We start from the raw sequence: 22,420 nt of genomic DNA, 5'->3' as shown, positions 1-22,420 counted from the left end.
AGCTGAGTCCCTGCCATTGTTGGCATCTATTTTCAGTGGAAGGTAGCTACAGCCTGCGAGAAAGGTCCCTAGATTAGTTCACACACTAACTCCATCAGTGACCACTGAACTTAACTGACTCTAACCAACTTAAACACTAACTTTTATTTTACAAGATGTGTATTGTCAGCTAGCTTTATTGAGACACATTTGACAGATGAAGTGATTTTGCAGTCCATCTTTATTTGATACAAATGTACAATTCTTAACAGTACTGAAGTTAGCTCTAGCTAGTTAACAGTGTACTTGGACTGTGTGTGGCATATGTTAGTTTACCGTATATATGTGGAAGTTAGGAAGGAATCACAGCCTCTGATTACAGTGACCGATTTATTATTGACATGTGACATGTGACCTGGAAAAAAGTCAAACCATACCCTTTAAACATGCATTTATATGTGTGTGTGTGTGTGTGTGTATCCAGGTTACGAGGGAGATAACTGCCAGGTGGATATAGATGAGTGTGAGCAGAATCCCTGCGAGAATGATGGCGAGTGTTTCCAGCGATCAGATATCCTGAACTACGGGATGCTGCCTGAACTCAACACAACCAGTTTTACATATGAAGAAGCAGCTGGCTTCATCTGCCACTGTGTAGCAGGGTTCACTGGTAAGCCAGTTGACAGCAGAAATCCTTTAGTTTCTTGGTATGTTGCCTCAGTTCCCTCATAGGCCCTGCTCATACCTGCCACTAACATGTCACAAGTGGACAGGTCTAGGTGGATCACACCTGGCATTAGAATACATCTTCACAAGCATCTTAAGTGACTACTTGTGTGTTGTTTTTAATTGGTGATGCATTTCAGTTGGCTAGTCTGCTGAAAATGTAAAGAAGAAGAAATCAAGACAATGCAGGCGACTGCTTGACCTGTTCCAAGCAAACCACTTCACCCAAGTTATTTGACACATTTGTAAACTATCACTCGATCTCTGTATGTCTTGTCGAAAAATTTCAGACATTGTGGACAAAGCCAGCTTACGTGCTCTTTGAACCAGCTGTATGAATGAGTATGTACTTCCACTTACTCAGAGAGAAGTCATTTGAGTAGGTGGTCCTTCAGTGTGGCCCTGGCCACATTCTCTCATACACTGCTAAAAGAACAGCCCAGACCAGAGGAATGAACAGGGCCATAGATATGAATCTGATTAGTTTCTTCCTCTTGCAGGAGACAACTGCTCAGTCAATGTGGATGAGTGTGAGTCTGCTCCTTGTCAACATGGAGGACACTGCCGGGATCTGGTCAACTCTTATCAATGTGTGTGTCCAAACGGCTTCACAGGTAGGAGAAATCTCTTATCTGCTCTCCTGTTCTTATCTCCTAACAAAACATCTGCTGCTCTTCCCTCACCAGCATCTCCAATAGGGTTGTGTCCTCTTCCTGTCACTGTATATCCTCTATACCACTGACTGGAAATGTTATAGCAACATAGGATAGGTTGTTTGTCCCTACCCTACCCCCACTGGAGCTCCTACTGAAACAGTGCCATGCAGGTGTACCGGACTTTTGTCATCATGGTTATGGAACAGTCATGGTTAAAAGAAACAATAATGTCTAATGGATTCAAACAGGAAATTAATTGTGGACTCTTCTGTGAAAATCCTGATTCATCCATTCATTCCAGCCTCCACCTAACATGGACTTTGTCTTTAAACTACATCGTCTGACTTTCCTCTTTTCATAACTACTGTGGTTGCTAGAGGTCACCACAAAATGAAACTTTACAATGGGTTGCAATAACCCAGTGCACAGATAATCGTGATGCTTGTTTTGTGATATCTCAAATAGAATAGGCTTTATTGTCACTGTACAGTTAAGTACAACGAAATGTTAATACAGGGACAGGCACTTCCTGAAATTTACAGTTATCACACAGGTCTGTGTTCAGTGAGTTTGGCAGCGTGATGTCGCCCCATTTTATGCTTCTCATGTGTTAGGATACAGTCTGATCACAAAGGTAACAGCACACCAGCTACAAGTATAGGGGAAAAAAACTCAAAGCGAGTGCAATTGGGATTTGCCTGGATGTCGCTCACATTGTGACAGAGCACACTTGCATGAAGTTGAGACTCAATTTGAGATTCAAGATTTCACACAAGACCCCTAATGATAAGCAGTATAGGTAATGGATGGATGAATGATTCAAATATCAATATATTTGTCACAAGCCAAATATGTTTCACACACACAGAAAAAAAACAGAAGAATTAGTAATAATAATTACTGTATTTCATTGTGTTTGCACTGCTGTTGTTTGCCTCAGTGCAAAATGATCTTGCCCATGTGGGATGATGAGAATCTGAACTGAACAGAATGTCTTCACGAAAAGCCAGTGCAGACAGATAACCTTCACACCAGATCTCAGAATGTCCTTGGCTAAACAATAAAGGGTTAATCTTCCCCCAGCTGATCATTCCTCATGACCAGTGAAGGCAATAATTCCTCATTGGAGGAGATTTGTCTCTGCAAAACGGGAGGAACTGTACCAAAAACTGACTTTGAAATGCAAGATCTGGACTTAGAATTGAGGAATTTAACTGAGAGTTTAGTCAACCAAATGAAAAGCAAATTTGCTAACAGTATTATGGCCTCAAAATGTTTACGCCACAGCACAGCACAGGACAGGAGGGGATGAGGGGGCATATGGTATGGAGGAGCATAGCAGAAAACAACAAAGCCAATAAAAGGTACCATATGTCAGGCGCCCATCTTGGGCATTAAATGGGGGTCTCCTTGGAAATTTGTCAAGGGGAGGGGAGATTACAGTAAAGCTGCTTAGGAGACTAATTAAGGTCCGATGAAAAAAGACAAAGACAATACAAAATATTGTGAGCAACACAAGACGCTTTTTCCAAATGATTTGCATTTCATTCCACTGGTATGCTACACTATAAAGATATTGTGATTGGCAACAGTAAGTACAGATGGGGAAAACTCCATATGGCACAAAAATATGATCCTGTTAACTTTGTATAGCACGTGTGCAACAGGTTAACTTGTTGCACGTGTACACGGTGGTCGACTCTGGCTGATAATCCACTAGACATGAATCCCTCTCTAACTTGCTTAGGTGTGGGTATCACTTTATCAGCAACAGGTGTATGTCTTAAAAGCTCACTGTAGCAGCCGATTCAGTCAATTACAGATCACATGACAAAAATATATGCATTATTCATATACTGTATATCCATATTTTCTGTTTCTTAACTCTTTTTTATATGATCTCTGTAATTGCTGTTACCATTTGCTGGTTCTCTTATTACACATATATCTATATTTATATTATATCTCTAAAATAAAAAAAGGGACTTCATTATTAAATCAGAATTTAATTGCAATTAAGATCGCAAGGTTGGAATTGTAATTCTATTAGAAGTCAGACTTTAAACATTGACTATTCATAGTAAAATTCAAACATTAGAATTTTTGATTTTGTGAACCAAGGACTGTTAGAGGTCAGAAGCATTTAAACCAGTTACTTTAGGGCTGTGTGTGTGTGTGTGTATTAGGAATAGACCAATTATCGGTGCTGATATTCAGCATTTTTTTTTAATCCAACGGCTGATAAGAGATTAATTTAAAACTGGGTTATTTTGGCTCTGATGCAGCCTCTCTGTCTGTAGTCACTACTCTTTCTCCAGCATTGTCCCACCCACAGCGCCATCTGATTGGTTACACGCAGAGCCACGGTACAGGTAACAGCCAATCAGCAGTGAAAGTTTATAAGAAAACCTTCTAAGAGATGCTGCTGACCCTGGGAGCTCCCTGCACTTTTTGTTTTTGTTTGAACTTAAAACAAAGATATTGAAATTTTGGTAAACTTTATTTACTGTAGAAAACTTTAGCTATTTATTAGTTTAAGTTTTCATTTAAGTTTATAAGACATGCTGCTGAGCCTGGGAGCTCCCTGCACTTTTTGTTAGAATTTTAAAACAAAGATGTCTATTGTCTAAGATAAAAAAAACCTTTAACATGTTGCAAATCTGAAAAGCTGTTTAATCAACATATGCTTAAAGGCATTTAAATGAAGTTAAGTGTTGGAGTTTGTATTATTCAAAATTGTGATGCCAGTATTTTCATTTTTACTGCAAATGAATATCAGCTCCAAATATCGGTCATCGGCCTCCTTCACTACTAATAATCAGTATCGGTATCGGCCTATCTCTAGACACACACCTTGCTATACAGAATCAAACGCAGTGCTGGATGAGATTGAGATAGATATGTAAATATTAATAAAGGATTGATATTGGTCCAGCTGTTTTAAGGTCTGGCTACTTAAAGCCTTGAACTTGCAGCACCTCCTGTGCACCTTCTTTCAAACAGCTCCTGCCACTAGTGGGCATCAACAGGCTAGCACATGGAGCACAGAGGGGACTGCAGCACTGCACTCCTCTTGTCAAACACTGACAGGAGCCAGCTGGAGGCTGGGAGCTTACCACTCTGCTTGGGCTGGGCTGCAGACAGGAGAAGAGAAGGGGTGTGAGGGAGGGATTCAGGGAGGGATGGAGGAGGGAGAAAGAGAGGGAGGAAAAGAAAAACTGGGCAGAGCTGCTTTTTAATCACTCCTGCCTGTCTGCCTCGAACAAAGTGGAGGAGTGACTGCACTTTTGCTTTGTAAGAAAGAGAGAGAGAAACAGAGAGAGAGAGAAAGCAAGAGAGAGAGAGAGAGAGAGAGAGAGAGGGAGAGAGAGAGAGAGAGAGAGAGGACCTGGTTGTGTCATTTCTGCCATTCAGCAGTGTGAAGAGTGTGTTGGCTGTTGACTCAGTGGATCATGGGGGGAAGAAGGTTGATTCTGCTGTTGTGCTGCTGCTATGGGCCCTGGTGGATGAGAGGTACAGTATGGTGCAGCACTTTTTAATACTACATTAAAAAAGAAGTTAGTTGCTAGAGTGTAAGGGTGGAGTCTTGGCACAGAGAGGACGAACAGCTTCAGAGTTCCTTGGGTGTAAAGTATTTTAAAGGACTATGTTAATGCAAGTTGACTGCTGCTGCCAGGGCTTAATGTTGAATGCGGTTTGAGGAGACGACTCTGACTACAGAAACCAGGCAGATAGACTGCGTTTGTGGCAGAGGGTGTGTGTGTGTGTGTGTGTGTATGGCAAGCTGACAAGCATATACTCCAATATTTCAGTGTCTAGCAGATATAATTATTTTGAAAATTCCAGGTTTAATTGTATTAAGATTGCAAATCCAATTTGCCCTAATTAAAGGCTATTTCCTGCAGTCATTTCCTCATCTGCAAGTGACACTGATTCCTGATACCTTGTCTCAGCCAAATCTGCCTGTTCTTATTAAATATGACTTTCATTTTGATGTGAAGGATGTGTTTTGGCTGGGGAAAAAGTGAATCAGTATTGCTGAAATACGTTGTAGTACTAAATGTGTGTCTCTCCCCAACAGGTATACACTGTGAGGTGGACATCAACGAGTGTGACAGCTATCCCTGCCAGAATGGTGCCACGTGCGAAGATGCCGCCAACTCCTATAGGTGTCACTGCCCGATGCCAGAGCCTGGCCAGGAGCCCTGGGGTGGGCAAGACTGTGACGTCCGCCTGGTCGGCTGCCAACATCATCAGTGTCAACACAAAGCAGGTTGTGTCCCTATGCTGACTGATGATGGAGAGCACAGTTACACCTGCCTGTGTCCGCCCGGCTGGACCGGAGAACGCTGTAACACCTCAACCACTTTCTCTTTTAACTCAGAGGGCTACATCCACATGCAGCTGCCTATTTCCAAAATCAGGACTAGGCGAGAGCCTGATGATCATAGCCACGGGCTCCACATGCAGCTGCGATTCAAGAGCACTCTGCCTGACATGGTGCTGTACTACCGGGGCACCATGGAGCAGTTCTTCTCCTTGGAGCTTGTTGGTGGCACTCTCCAGGCCAGGCTGAAGTCAGGGAAGCTACTGCAGGTAATTTACCCTGGCCCAGTCAATGATGGACAATGGCACCAGGTCTCTGTGACCATGGATGAGAGGCTTGTTCTGACTGTAAAAGGACTTGGGTGTGAGGAAGGGTGCTGGGTGGAGAACGAGGGCCACAACCACCTGATCTTCCTCCAGCCCAGCTCCTTTCAACAGCTGTACATAGGAGGGTCACCGCAGGAATATTTAAACCAAACATCCAGTGGAAAGGGGTTCATTGGCTGTATGGAAGACCTCCTTGTCGAGAATAAGCTCCTCCTGCCTCAAGACCTCATCAGAGAGGAGAACCAGGGCCTGGAACTGGGATGCACCAAAACAGACTGGTGTCAGGAGGACCCATGCAGGCAGCGTGGGCAGTGTATGGACATGTGGGTTCGTGCCAGTTGTCAGTGTCACCGGCCTTACTATGGAGAAAGCTGTGAGAAGGGTGAGAGCACTTATAATATACCTTTTTGTTTTGCCAGAATACACTCTGCTTTTACCACAGAAAATATTACTTAAGGAAAGGGCTAGAATAGGAACAAAAATCAGCCCAGGATTTTTGTCTCAGTGTTCCCTACCAGAATCCATCTGGTCACACACCATCACATATGGCCTGTGTCACACTCAACAAGAATCATGTAGTAAACAGAGGATACGTTAATTATGATTTGTAGTTATATCATTTTATATAGTAAAGTAATTGTTATTTACTCAGTTCAACTACACATTCAATAATGATTTTACTCCTTTATGTTGTAGTTTGTAGAAAAACAGTATCAGAAACACATTTTCATATTAGCTGCAATCCACAATTACAACAGAGTAGCTACAGTCTCAAAAATGACCATATAACTGAGTCAAAAGAACAATATACAAAGGATTATATACATAGAAACAGATTGAACTGTATACTGATACTGCACTGTCTGAAATAATATTGCACAGAATGAGTGACTGAGCTGTTTCCTCAGTGGATTAAAATGCAGACTTGAAAATACTTTATGTGCAGTATCTGTTTTGGCTGTGAATCAACTGCTTTAAGTTATTGGAATGTAACTTACAGTTTTTGTAACAAAAACAAAATGATATGCAGATTAGTTCCATTATGAAAGCAACAGTTAGTGTCTTTTATATTTTGTAGAGCTCAAGTACAGCACATGATAGAAAGGCTGAAAGGACAGTAGAGCAAATACCACCTGAGTCAAATGAGGATGATGCTAATGGTTTACATTGCACTGAACAGTATTAAAATATGTGAACACATTAGTTTAACATTATTAGAAATTCAGATTACTATATAATACAATATAATTACTATATAATTCAAATATATAGTTCAAATATTATTTTCATGCCTAAAGAAGAATAAAAACACTTGGGAAAAATAATAAGATGTAATTAAATTGGCTGGTTTTAATTTTAGTAGTTTTTCTCTGGATCTTTCCATAATAAAGTTCTGTAAGTCTGAGCTAATCACACACATTACTTTAATTAGTGTATTAGAACTTCTGATGAAACCAGAGCAGAAAACAAAGCTATACAACATTATCCTGCTAAATAAACTCAGACTAGATTCCTGCTGTCTTCTTCATTTAAACTTTGACTGTTTGTATTGGACTGACTGAATGCTGTGGTCCTGAACTCACTCTGCTGCTCTGCTCGTCCTCTCTGTTGTCTGCAGAGTTACTGCTCCTGGATGCAGTAACTCCTAGATGCACAATTATTTGAAGCATTTGGATTTGTCTAAATGGTTTTCCCAGTGGCTCCCCTGTCATTGCTTAAGGGTCATTGGAAAGGTTATTTTGCAGCTAGCGATCACAGCTTCTCAAAGTGGGTGGTTTCCAAGTCTGTGTAGGAGTAACTGTTGTAGTCTTTCTTTCTTCTTTCTCACCACCAATACTTAAGACAACCACAGATTTATGTACCCGTCTCAAAACAACGGTCCTGTTTTTGGGTGTGGGGTATGATTGCATGAATGAAGTCTAAACTCCCTCCTCATGAGCACTCAACAAACACCTCTGAGCTTCTTTACCTCCTCCACTTTGTAATAAAGTCAGCTTGTTGTGGTTAGATACTGCCATCATACAAAATTACACATTTTGGTGAAAAAATAACCATCTGTAAGTGTGATACAACAACAGTCACTACTACTGATGAATGACAAATATGACTACTTTACACTTTACACAATGTTAAAACTGCATTCATTATTTTCCTTTGGACTCAAACAAATCAAGAAAAATATCTGTCTCCTTAGCTGCTAAATGCTCCTCTATGTTCACCAGCTGGTTGCTAACTTTGTCTCTCTTGTCTCTTGTTTGCTATTTGGTGCAGAGCAGATAGTGTATTGGGTTTAACAGAGTTTTTTTCACAGAAAACAGCTGCCTGATGTTAGAGACCTTGATACTCTAAAATACTCTGAGCTGAGCTGAGCAGAGGAAACTGCAGAGTTGGTTATAATCAGTATGGATCAAGCTTCATTGTATCTTTCATTTTATTCTGTTAAAAATTTGTACTGTTCAAGTCGAAGCCCAGTCACACAAGATGTGTCTTGGAAATGTTCCTCCTGAGCCATACAGGACATTATAAACTCGTTTCCCAGGCTGAATATAACTCCTTATGACTGTAAATTGATATTTCTTGTAAAATTGAATTGTCCATTTAAAAGAAATAAAGTATTGCTGGTGCAGGTGCAGCATATACCAGTGTGCTGGAATAAGATACTGACAACTTTCTGCTTCCTACTCCCTTCTTAGAGTACCCATCCTGGACCTTTGGCCATGAGAACACCACCAGCTACTCTGCCTTCAATATCTCAGAAACCCATGGAGACAACTTCACCATTTCCTTTTTAATGCGCTCCCTCAAGCACAATGGTCTGCTTCTGCAGCTCAGTCGTGAAGGAAAGCCCTACATGACAATCTATCTGAAGGAAGGCACTGTTGCTATTTACAGCCCTCACACCACACTGCTGTCAGAGGCCAGGTTTGTCACTGATGGGAACAATAATTTGGTGGCTGTTACGGTACACTATGGCCATGTGGTCTTCCCCAAAGCAGGGAACCATCGTGCCTTAGGCAACGTTAGTGTAGAGGCAGGGGATGTGGCGTATATTGGAGGGCTCCCTGTAGGCAAGAGCATGAATGCCTGGGGTGGAAACTTCAAGGGCTGCCTGCAGGACATTCGGCTGGACCACAAGCATCTGACCACCGAGGATCATCCAGAAAGACCAGATGTTTACCAGATAAGCACAGAGGAGAACGTGCTGCCAGGATGCCAGAGTGATGACACATGCAAGGTAAAAGAGAAATGAACTGTATAGTGGTGTAGCTGTATTATCGTCATATTTACTATAGAACAGATAGTATTTGAATAAAATGTCAGCTGGGAAAGTCTCCAGCTCCCCTGCGACCCTCACAGATAACAAACATGTAGTATAGATAATGGATGGATGGATAAATTTGACTATTTTTACACCACAGCAAAACTCCAATTCATTTCACTGGTTGCATGGTAATCCCAAACAGGATACTGTCGCTGGGAACCCAGAAAACAACTAGTCCCACTAGAACTACTAGTCAGCTGTCACTACAGACACGTCTGTTATTTCTAATATTATGTCGACTGATCTGATAGTACTACCATCACTACTACAAGAACTACAACTACTATTACTGCTACTGTAAAACAACAGAGAGAAAGTTAAAGCATATTTATGTGGAATGGAGTGTTTTGCTTGAACTTGAACTTTGTAATATCCATTTTTACCACTAGTGGGGTAAATACAGTACAGTAAGGTTTGACCTGACAGGCCATGTTGTTGCCTAAATCAATCAGGATTTCCCCAACTCTCCTCAGTTAGAGCTGTACTACAGTATATTATGGTTGCTCTAACATAGTATGAGCAGCAAAAGTTCAGCTCAGGCTGGGAATTTGATGCTCAGAAGAGTTTTCCTGTCATGGACTTCTTAAGAAATTTAAGTCTTGACTGAAGAGGTGGACTGACACACTGACCAAGCAACATCTCTATCACTGTAGCATGGTTACATTATGTAATTAAGCAGACTGCATCACATCCAACATGTGAGACACTGACAAACCTGCTTTTGATGAAAAGCCCCATGTTTAGTCAGTGTGTAGCTCTGATACTGAACTCATGCTAATTGTGTTAGTGCCTTGCCATGCTGTCTGATACCTGGGCTGATACTGTTTTGCCCCTACCCTATTAACATTGATCCCTTTGATCTGCAAGTTACCACTTAGTCCCCTTTCCAGCTTTTAACCCTGCGGTCGCATCAGGTGAGAGATTTTACAAGTGATCGTCTAATCCATCCATCTGTGTTTGTCTGTGCACAGGATGAGCCCTGCTTCAGTGGTGGACAGTGTCAGGTCACCTGGAATGACTTCAGGTGTGACTGTTCGATTAACTACTCAGGCCGGCTGTGTGAGACTCGTCTATGGTGCATCGACAACCCTTGTTTTGATGGAGTGAGATGTGTGGACCTGCAGGATGGTTATGAGTGTGAGTAATCCGTGGTGGTGTTTATCACTGTCTTTACCAAGGCAGGCCAAGTCAAGTCAGGTCGTGTCAAGTTTATTTGTTCAGTTCCTAATTTCTTAATTAGATTTACTGTCTTGAGAGTTTCTGAGGGGCTGTTTCACATTAAATGGTATGGACAGCCTGCCAGCCTTAGACTCTCACTGACATCATAAGAAAAGTGCAAGCAAGAAACTCCATGACCACACAAGTCCTGCAAGAGGTTCTGAGAAGAAGGATTATTCTACAGCATACTAAAATATACACACATCATGATAACTTTACTCTTTTTTAATTTCATGTGTGACTGCACTGAGATTTGAACTCCTGACTTGGCTAGTTGCACATTTTAGACTCTGTAGTGGATTAAACAAAAACAAGCCAGTGGAGTAGGTTGCAGGATGCATTGTGGGATAGTTTGGCAACATACCTATGACTCAATACTTTTCTGTTGAAAATTACATTTATTTTGAGTTTTGATGGCATTTTATCTTTCAGAGATATTCTTCTGCTTGACAGTGTGATATTAGCACATCTTTTTAACTGTCTGTGATGTTCTGTTCAGCTCTCAGAGCTATCCTTCCCATTCTTTTATTCTCCATCTCTCTGTTAGTCTTACTGTCTTGGACAGCTAGGTTTTTATGCCATGTTCCCCACAAGACATCTTACAGCCTACCTCATTACCTTGTCAAACTCCAAAATGTTGGTATTTGTGAAATCACCTTTTCAACAATACTTTAACAATGAGTGTTTCAGTGCACTCAGATGAATTTGGTGGAAACGGATTAAAAGAAGAATGGACAAAATCAGTGCAGCTGAAAAAAATACTGAAAAATTCACCTCTTCCAAAACGCTGGATGCAACAATTCCCATAATGCAGCTTAATAGTTCGGTAGTTTGCTAGATCTGTGTGGGGCAATGCCTGTATCTTTCAAGCTCCATGCCGTAGCCTCTGATGACATTATCAGGGTTATTTTGCCAGATTTAACAAATCTCCTCCAGAAATGCCACAGAAGACCATGAGAAATAAACTGACTTTCATGTAAAAGTAAACAAACTACCACACAAATTTCTTACACTGCAGTAAAAGCGAGACTGATACACTTATCTACTGTATATACAATTCAAACAATTCCTTTAATGTTATTATACTGTTAACATACAATAAAGATCAAGTCAGTGTTGGGTTGGTGCAACAGTGGATTCAGTTTGAACAGTTGTTTGAATTTGATTTGATGGATTGTAATATTTGGAAGGTATGAAAGAGTTTTACTGTGCAACACCAAGGACAGCAGTTTTCCAATCAGTGCATGCATTACTATAACATCAAATGAGACTTAACATACTAAGTTGTGAATAGGCATGTGGCACTCAGTGGTTAGTTTTCAGTAACTTTTCCCACTTTTCCCACAGGTTTAACTGAAGCCATTTTTCAGGACAACTCTCTCCAGTATGTTGCCAACAACTCCCTGCTGAGCCCCATAACCAACATCACCATGGACATACGAACAAGAGACGAAAATGGGATCTTGTTGCGGGCCACCGGCAGAACAGAGGTGTTCTGCTTGGGTCTGCTCAACTCCTCCCTGCTAGTCAAACTGAACAGTGGGGCAAGTGCAGAGCTACTGGCCTTCACAAGTGACAGGACCATTGCAGATGGAGCGTGGCACCACATCCAGCTGACGATGGTTGATCCCACACAGTCAGCATCCCGCTGGCACCTCACCATAGATGGACAGAGAGCGGGTGGCAGCTTCGGCGTTGGCGGCAACCTCAACTTCCTCAATGATACCATAATCTGGCTGGCTGAGAAATACACTGGATGTCTAGGGGAGGTGAGAGTGGGCGGAGTCTATCTGCCATTCATTAATGTGCCAGATGCCCCTCAGGTGAGCTGGTTCTCCAGACTGGGTGGGCATGAGCCAATCATAGGATGCCAAGGTGCACCAATTTGTGATTCCCAGCCCTGCCTCAATCAGGGTCAATGTCAGGACCAGTTTTATGAGTTTAACTGCAGCTGCAGCTCAGGATGGGAGGGGGAACTGTGTGAGAGAGAGATAAATGAGTGTTCTTCAAGTCCCTGTGTCTACGGTACATGTAAAGACCTCCTGGCAGACTACCAGTGTGACTGTGAGCCTGGATACATGGGGAAAGACTGTCAGGAGGAGGTGGATAACTGTCTGGAGTTCAGCTGTGTGAATGGAGGAACCTGCGTGGAAACAGTAGGAACTCACACGTGTTCATGTCCCTCTGGCTATGTCGGCAAGCGCTGCCAGTGAGTACATACCTTTCCATTTCTTTGCAAAGCATTTTAAACTTTTATTTGGGTTCTCTTTTTCCTGTGAATCATTTCTCCTTTCCTCCCCTTCCCTTTGGCTGCTTTTTCTTCTTACAATTAATTATTTTGCAGGATTATTCTACAGCCAGGAATAGTTTTTTTTTAATAATGAATTATAGAGTAGTAATACAATGGATATTAAAGAGACAATCAATTGTTATATGTCAAAGTCAATTTATAAGACGTATAGTCTGTGGGCTCTAAAAAGCTCTATAATGTATTGTGTGGCTCTGGAAGGGTGTTGTCAAGTTTAAGAAAAATATTCAAGAGACCTCACCTTAGCATTTTGGCTTGGTCTTGGATACTTCTACTTTAAAAAAAAAATCTGTGCCATAAACTACAAATCACAGAAAAGACAGTAATGTACCTAGCAAGTGCGTCTTAAGGTGTGGCAAAACTTAATTTCGCTCTCCAGTCATTTCATTCAGGAACGGGGAAGGATGTATTTGCTTCCTGTCATGAACTGTCCCCAGTTCGCTGGTCACTCAATGCTTTCCAATTTTAGCTAGTTTGGATTAACCTGTCTTTAAGAAAACATAGATCATTTACATTTACAACTTGTGAAATGCTTTTGTTTAGGTCGCAAAGTTTGAGTAGAACTCATGCTTTGAGCTGCATTATGCAATAAATCCTCTTTCATTAAGATTATAGTATTCAGTTTGTGCTGAAACTGTTTAAGAGAAGTGCTAATTCAGTTCAATTCAAGATGTAGTTTTTGGTGCTGCATTATATGGAGAGGTGTGTCTGTTGTGTAGGATGATTTATTACAGGACTGTTACATTAGACTCCATTAGTTTTAGCTAGGTGTACTTATAGACTGCCAACTTAGTGTAGATTGTAACAGATAATGTTAATGTGTGCAATAGGTGGCGTTTCCCTCCAGTGGCATGTGATGCTAAAACAGAATGTCTTAATGGAGGGGTCTGTATAGGAGGCAATTCTGGAGGAAACTGCACCTGTAAGCCTGGATACACTGGTGCCAGGTGAGGGCTGCACACAGCATACTCTTCACCACACACCTGCAGCTAAGGAGCAAGCGTGTCTGAGCCATGTCCAAATGTAAAGATCAGGAGAGTTTGAGTGTGTGTTTGAGCTGCTGCTCTGTCAGTCAGTGTTGTGTTAAAACCCTGTTGATGTGTTTCAGGTGCGAGACAGAAATAGACGAGTGTGAGTCCAGCCCTTGTCTCAACGGTGCCACTTGTCTGGACAGACTCAACCACTTCCAGTGTGCTTGTGTGCTGGGCTATAGTGGCACATTGTGTGAGAGCAACGTAAGTGACATATATTTTCACTGATGCTGGCTCTTATGTTAATTGATGCTTAATTCATATATATATATCATATTTATATTCAATTTCAATTTTAATTATAGAGCACCAAATCACAACAAAAGTCATCTCAAGGCACTTTTCATATAGAGCAGGTCTAGACCATACTCTTTAAAATAGGTATTTACAGAGAGAGACCCAACAAATCCCACCATGAGCAGCACTAGGCAAGCAGAACCAGACTCAGGGTGGATGGCCATCTGCCTCGACTGGATGGGTTTAGAAAGAGAGAGAGAGAGAAGGGGAGGGTGGGGGGTGGGGGTAGCAAGAGAAGAACATAGCATAGCATAGCAACACGGGTTCCATGTAAAAAATGTAAGGTGATACCAATAATACAGTAGTAGTAATGATAATAGTAATAATTAAAGTATTAACTGCTAATGTAGCACTAAAACTAATAGCAGTATAAATAATTTCTAATTGTAGCAGCAGGTGTTGAGTGGAGTTGTAGGAGCAGCAGGAGACTTGTCATCACAGATCAGACTCTACAGCTCCAGAGGCAGAAATACCTGCAGAAAGAGACAGAAGAGGAGAGAGAGACGGAAGAGCACAATACTACAGGAAAGAGAAGATATTGAGTTAGTAACATGTATTTATGGGATATGAATCCATACTGTGGAGAGAGAGGGAGAGAGAAGCTCAGTGCATCATGGGAGATCTCCCAGCAGTCTAGGCCTATAGCAGCATAACTAAGGGATGGTTCAAGCCTGAGCCAACTCTAACTATAAGCTTTATCAAAGAGGAAAGTTTTAAGCCGACTCTTAAAGGTACAGAGGGTGTCTGCCTCCTGGACCGATGTAGAACTTCAGCCTTGATTGATTGATTGATTGTTTTAAACAAAACCTTCCTCTTGCAGAAAGAGGAGTATAAGGAGCGAGTTCCCTGGCTCGCAGTGACCATCCCTCTGACCACCCTGTGTGTGTTACTGGCCATCCTGGTGGTGTTTTTCCTCATCATGACGGCCCGGAAGAAGCGTCAGTCAGAGGGCACGTACAGCCCCAGCTCACAGGAGGTAGCTGGTGCCAGGCTGGAGATGGGCAGTGTCCTTAAAGTGCCCCCAGAGGAGAGGCTGATCTGAGTCCTGCAGCCCAGGCTCACAGCCCTCCATCCAGTGGATGTACATATCTATCTAAAGGCCCTAGAAAACATATCCTTTGCAGTGTCACACTGCTGGTCTCTCCCCCCTACAGGGAGATGACCGAGGATAAGTCAAAGACTAATCCTCAGTTTGGGAACACTACTGATGTTGAAACCTCAGAGGTGGACAGGAAAAGACCAGAGGCTGGAGAGGAGCAGTCTCCTGATTACACAAGTGGTCCTGTTAGGGGCAGCGTGGTCAATGATAGCTCTGACCCTGGATGTCCCCTGGTAAGTGTTGAGGACAATCTTAAGCTTGATTCATATGGGGCCAAAATCCAATGAAGAGCACATGCACTGGAGAAAAGACCCAAACCAGTGGGTACAAAGAAATGTTTCACACAAACTGAAAATCACTGAAACTGAATTACTTTGAAGCCTTCCATATAGTCATGTAAGAACATGTAAGTAATTCATCATTATGGTTTAGCAAAGCAAAACCTTTCTGCAGATTCCACATCTGACTCAAAATATATTTAAAACAAATTCTGTCAATTTACATCTCAATTTGCATGAGTACATAATATTATAATGGGAGCCTTTACTTCACCAACATACTTGTAGTAGTATTACTTACACAAGGGGTGTCTGGTTAATTAGAAGATTTTTTTATAGACACAAACTAATTTGGCTTTATCTTGTTAGAGTTCCTTTTGTTATGCTAATCCTACATGACTTCAAAACTTCTGCCATAATGGGTTTTGCCACTTGATTTGCAAATTTGTGATTTTAATTTTTTTGTTGGAAGAAATGTAATTTTGATTAAGAGATAATATTTAAATTTACTGAATCAGATATTTTTAATTTGTATAACATTGTCTTGAGCACTGGTGCTTAATAATACCTGTTCACGAGAGTGGAGCATTATTAAGTTGAAGGCAATACTTTTCCATCATGTGTCTGCTGGTTTTTATTGATCCAAAGACTCCACCAGTTTCTGTCACTGAGTAGTCCCTCTTTACCTGAGCTGCTGCAGTCTTCTTTGTGAATGAAAAGATGCACACATTTGAGGTGATGGGAACATGTCTGTCCAAGACCTCCATGAGCCTCCTGAGTGCAGATGGACAGCACTGCAGCTTCTGCAGGCATAAAAAAACTTTGTGTCAAAAATTGCTGTATTATATGGTCAATGTGCACTGTATGGCTACAAGGCTAACCACTTTACCATTTTTTGTTAACAATGTAAGTATGCTATGGGTGTTTTATCCATGTCTGTGTGTATAATGTATTGCAAAAGTTGAAGCCACTGTATTATTATTGTTATTATTTTTGTAATATCTAAATGGGAAACAGTATTTAATTGTAGAAATCTTGTTGTGGTCAAAGGTGGTCACATCAGTATTTGTGGACATAAATAAATTCAAGTGTCAGTAATTACAAAGGGAGAAAAAAAGGGAGACATAATTTCACAGAAAATGTTTAATTGAATCATAGCTGATTTTTAGAAAACATGTTTATTCAATTCTTTCCAAGAGTGATTAGCTTAGCATAATGCCTGAATACAGGGGGACACTAGCCAGGCTGTCTTCAGAGTGAAAAACAGTTACCAAAACCTCTAAAGCTCACTGTTAACACATAGTACATCTCAGTTGTTCACAGTGAACACAAACAGAAATATTGTCATGGATGACTGTTTGAATCATAGAGGGACTATTTCTCTCACCTTGGGATAATGTTTGACAAATACTGGTCAGACTGCAGCTGACTTTAATAGCAGTGTAATGAATTAAGAATTCTTAAACTGAGAATTATTAAGTCTTATTCATCTGTACTCACATCTGTGCTTCAGGACGTACAACTGCTCATTTGCCTTTCACTCTGTTCTAACCAGTGCTGCTAACTCTACTAAACCAGTTAATGCGTTTACAGTTTCCTAAAGGTGCTGATATCATATAAATTCAGGCTGACACACCATACCAATTTCATGTTAATGGAAAAAGAAAAATTTGTGAAAGGTACAAATGCAGTGTACCAGTCTAGGCCTCTTTGTTCCAGGGAAGGGAAATCTAAGTGCTGCAGCATACAGTGGTATTTTAGACAGCAGAGTGCTTTGTGGCAACAGTTTGTATTGCTCCTTTAGTGTAGTTACTGCTCCTGGCATGTACAGAGCCCTGACCTCAACCACCTCCAGCACCTCTGGGATGAACTGAAACACAGTGACACACAGACTGTGAGCCTGACTTTATCATGCAACATCAGCATGGGACCTCACTAATGCTGGAACAAATCACTGCAGCTATGGTTTTCACATCTGGTGGAAAGCCTGAAACCGAGGATTCACTGAGTTTGGGCTGTTGTAGTTGCCCATGGTTTTGGTATGAGGTATTCAGGAGTTTGATATTAGTGTAATGTACATCTGGCCATGATTGTCTTTTGTGAAGGTGCAAATAGCTGAAAGGATTCAGTGACATTCCCAGGTCCATTCTTGTTTGTACCCATTACAGCAGGCAGTATAACTGTAAGTTTGGTTTATGTTTGTTTTACTGTAAATGTAGAAACCAGATGTGATTTATGAGTTTGAATAGAAAAATGGAAAAAGTAAGAAAAAAAAGAAATTCAGATCCATCAATGCACATGTAAATATTCTAATGTACCCTTAGTTAAGTGGCTTCTTTATCGTTCAACATAAATCTCAAACAGTGGATCTGAAACTTATTTACCTCAGTGGTAAGAACCAGGCCTTTATTTGGGCCATTTATATTAGAGAGAGGGTCTCTACTTTCCCTAGCTTCTCAGTCAAGGCACAGTCAAAACATCTTCCATGTTTACCTGTTGTTTTGATAAAGTCAGTATAACAGCCATTTCCACCATGAATCAAACTCATCACATTCTCCATAATTTTCAAATAAAAGTATTCTACCCTTCTGTTTATAGGTAGGTTTTCAATGTGAAAAAACACAGGAAGTGTCGAGTTGTGCTACTGGCAAATTAACATCAATAAGGAGTTTGGGGAAAAAAGAAACAAGTGGTCAGTGTAACATGATTCCGTTATTATACTGAGGGAATTAGTGATATAGAAATGGACGATAGACAAGTTTATTATGTAAGCTTACAGGTAATTCCATCCCATTCAATATTTTTTACCCAGCCAAGACTGGCCTTTATTTGTTTGTACAGGCTATTAACTCCCAGCAGTTCATTTTATATGAGAATCTACTGTATGCCAATTTCAGGTCTCTATAGCTCAAGATGATGGAGGGGCAAAGCATAAGTCTCCATGCAAATGGACATGGTCAGAGAGGTGTTTTTCTTTTTTTTTGATTATGATTAGTAAGGCTGTTGCTTCTTCTCCCAACATACATCTCCAGATTGCAGCTGCACTTTTCACTGTTTATGAAGATGCAAGGCTTTTTTTTACTCCCACTGGCTACCTGTCATGTTAAATAATGGTCAGAAATCAGTTAATGCTCCTTTATAACGAATGCAGTGAATGTACAGGTTTGTGCATGATGAGAGAGTATGTGTCTACATGTTCTCCTGTGTCCATGAACCTTATCAGCCTGTGATTGTTTTGACAGATTAAAGCCTTTGTGTAGACTGTACTTCAGAATATTCAAAAGAGAGGTCACTGACAGAAACCTCATGTTGAAAGGTATATCTCTGCTCAAATATTCAAATGTTGTTCAGTGCATAATGGTATTATACAGATACACAGTGTTATATGATACTGTACATACATGCTAGTCAGATGAATATCCCAACTATGTACAGGATGATAGTGATTTTACACTGGAGTTGTTTTTACCAAAGCTGCACCATGTACAGCACACTGTAGATTGGTATATGATGAGTTCTATTCCAAAATATTAATTTCAGTTTATAAAATAGTAATAATTCCCTGGAGTCATTCCAGATTGTGATACTAATGGTTCAACCAAGAACACTCATAAATAAAAGTGTCTTACAGTTTGCCACTATTTTAAGCTGTAAGTCATTTGGAAGTATTCAGAGCTAGTTCCCATGTTTTCTAAAAGTGGATATCTTATTTTGGAATATTACTCCTCATTTGTACTGAGAATCTGCATTTATATGGGGAGGATTTTATGATTTGTCTGTAAAGTAAGCTGGATACTCTCAATCAAAATAGATAGTTACATTGGAATTATGTGTATATAGTGGGAAATGTCACATTAATTTGAATCAAATGGGTAGATATGAAATGTGTCTTAAGCAGTGTTCAAAGAAAAATAAAACACAAAGGAAATAAATACCAGGATGGATGTTTTCACTTTGTGCAAAGTCACTGTTATTATTAATTTTTTTAATATATATATGGTCTTTGCAGTTTCAGTTTTCCAGTTCCAAACAGTAAATTAATAAATTAAATCAATAAGTTAAAAGAACATATAAATTGCCAAAGCATTCTCAGTGCAGACTGTTCTGGTTTGTGGTTCCCTGATGGTGGCCTCATCTGAGAGCACCAGCACTTTCCCCCTCACATGCACATAGCACTTGCTATGCACTTTCATTGCACGTCTTTAATTCACCTCCTTGCACTTTGTCTTATTTAATAGATTTAGATAGATTTAATACTTAGTATTTACTTCAAGGTCTCCTACTGCACTGGAGCTTTAGTGCTGTCCCTCACTTGTAAGTTGCTTTGGGTAGAAGTGTCTTCCAAATGAGTAAATGTAAATGTAAATGTAAATCTAATATATACAGTTGATTAGATTGATAGATTGACAGAAATAACTTGAAATAAGTTTAGTCAAGGAGGGACATCCAAATATCCGCAACCTTTCAGCTAATTTACACCTGTGAAACAGCTGGGTAGATTTTACTTTGTTTACTTTGATGATACAAAACACTATAATTTGGTTTAATTTCACAATGAGTGGAGCCATGTCAAACATAATGTCCGATTTACAAATAACAGCAATGTCACTGATAAAGTTTTGATTTGGTTTTAAGTTTGGAAACAGAAGAAAAATTGTCATTTATATAAAGATCATGCAGCAGTCCCATCCTCCTTGATACAAGAAAACTTCTGCACAGGAAGGATGGAGGAAAGGACTGTACAACACAGCTGAACATGTTTAAACTGAAATTTATTGCTTCACCAACTGAAATAAAATGTATGTCAGCCTTCAAAAAACAAAGAAGAATAAAAGTAAAATAAAAAATACCCACCAACACCACCTCCCTTTGAACAGAATAGTGCATTCCTCTGTGTCTCTGAGTGACTCCCACCCACGGTCGCTGCCGGCTTGGTCAGTGCTTCTCCTCCTAATGATGGCAGATAAAGGAGGACGAGCCCCCACCCCACCCCCCCAGGAGTAGAAGATCTAGGAATGCTAGGAGTGCTCTGACATTCCATGCATTTGATTTCAGCTGAGCAGTTCTTAGCGAGACACTTATTGGAGGAGCAGCATCAGAAGCAGATGGAGTATTGCTTTCCAGTTGTACTTGTTTAGTTTAACTGGATTGGCCCCCGAAGTGAAACACATTAACATATTTAATGAAAAACTAGCATCATATGTAACATGTACAACAGCAGAACATATACAATAACAAAAGTACTAGTTGTACAGAAACATGATTTCTAGGAGACAGGGTTGGTCATTGATTTCAACCTGATATTAAACACAAACAAAACTAAATTAATTCATTCACCAATACATCACTCCAAGACAATCATTAAATTTGCAGATGACACAACCGTGGTGGGACTCATTTTTAATAGCAACGAGACAGCCTACAGGGATGAAGTCTGAAGTCTCAGTATAAAAAAGATAAAGGAGCTTATCATTGACTTTAGGAGGAAACAGGAGGACCACACTCCTCTAACCATTGGAGGAGAAGAGGTGGACAGGGTCTTGGGGACTTATATCACTGAGGACCTCACCAACACCACTGCCCTAGTGAATAAGGCACAACAACAGCTCTACTAGACAGGAAAAGCATACAGAGAGTCATTTGCACGTGCCAAAAGATTGATGGTCTGTCCCTGTCCACTATGGAGGACATATTCAGGACACATTGCCTCTGTAGGGCCAATAACATTAGAGGGGATGAGACTCACCCCGGCCACCACCTCTTCTCCCTGCTCGTACCTCCAGACGCAAAAATTGTTTTCATCCAAGATCCATTATTGAGCCAAATAGCGAGGGTGGAGGGGTATGACCTCACCATCACTATGGACTGACTTTTTAAATTTATTCTTGCATTCACTTTATTCATTTATTACACAACATTGTTGTTAAAAATACCAGCTGCATATGTGTGCTTGATTAATGTCTTTTTATGGAACAGACTGAGTGACTTTTCATTAGACTGATTGATGTTTTATGGATAGCACTTTAAATTTCATTGTACTGGTTTTGATGATGATAATAAAAGGATTCTATATGCCTTAGATAATGGGAGTCACGTTCTACAAATACCTCAGTCTGTGGATGGATGAAAAATTATCTTTCAAATTACATGTTGAGGAACTCACAGGAAAACTTAAACAGAGGATTTGTTTCCAGAAACAAATGTGTCTCTTGCTCAGTCTGGCAAAAATTACTTCCATCAAAAATCTTATCTGTTCAAGACTATGGTGATATTATTTATATGTGTATGTATATATGCATCTACATGTCAGAACTCCTAATGGAGACCAAATTTTTTACTTGTACACAAAAATGTCAACATCCAACGGGCATGTTATCATGAAATGCATTGTGCACATTCTTGTTAAAAATGTGTTAAATGTTATTTATATTATTAATTGATAGTTATATGTAAAAAATAAAATTCAGTGTATTTTGCTGTGCAATGTAAGCTGCAGCATCCACTCACTAGTGGGGCTTCAGACTTACAGGCTTGATTATTATTAGTATTTACCATCTATTCCTTAATCATCTCTTTATTGCTTTATATTTGCATTATTTCATGAGAGTGATTTTTGCCTCTGGTTTTTAATACATGATGTAACCATGGTTTATTATTAGAACAACTTAGAATTTGCTGTCACCACACTAAAATGTCAACCCTGGGCCACATGTCCCTCAGACACTATGACATGTATTGACATTGTGCTATACAAATAAACTTCATTATAGTCTTTCTCTCCCTGGCCCTCAGAGTAGGGTGCATGGTGCAACTCTACCACCCACCCTTTGCGCATCTCCTCCTCCACCCATCT

The 22,420-nt window shown here is 40.3% G+C and overlaps 1 protein-coding gene across 1 annotated transcript in view; it reads left to right on the top strand.

The window, feature by feature from the left end:
• LOC108878702 (crumbs cell polarity complex component 2) overlaps positions 1 to 19,499 on the top strand; it is a 30,677-nt gene extending 11,178 nt beyond the window's left edge. Inside the window, exons 5-13 of the mRNA XM_018669645.1 lie at positions 464 to 649; positions 1,206 to 1,319; positions 5,443 to 6,396; positions 8,708 to 9,249; positions 10,308 to 10,473; positions 11,902 to 12,763; positions 13,693 to 13,809; positions 13,971 to 14,097; positions 15,011 to 19,499. Coding sequence (XP_018525161.1) covers positions 464 to 649; positions 1,206 to 1,319; positions 5,443 to 6,396; positions 8,708 to 9,249; positions 10,308 to 10,473; positions 11,902 to 12,763; positions 13,693 to 13,809; positions 13,971 to 14,097; positions 15,011 to 15,232 — 3,290 coding nt within the window. The 3' untranslated portion in view covers positions 15,233 to 19,499. The remainder of the gene's footprint in view (positions 1 to 463; positions 650 to 1,205; positions 1,320 to 5,442; positions 6,397 to 8,707; positions 9,250 to 10,307; positions 10,474 to 11,901; positions 12,764 to 13,692; positions 13,810 to 13,970; positions 14,098 to 15,010) is intronic.
• The last annotated feature ends 2,921 nt before the right edge of the window (positions 19,500 to 22,420 follow it).

The sequence above is a fragment of the Lates calcarifer genome, linkage group LG13 (genome assembly GCF_001640805.2).
Source record: "Lates calcarifer isolate ASB-BC8 linkage group LG13, TLL_Latcal_v3, whole genome shotgun sequence".
In the NCBI taxonomy this organism is placed as follows: domain Eukaryota; kingdom Metazoa; phylum Chordata; class Actinopteri; family Centropomidae; genus Lates; species Lates calcarifer.
Note: the sequence above shows the minus strand (reverse complement) of the source record. Positions and strands in the feature narration are given on the sequence as shown.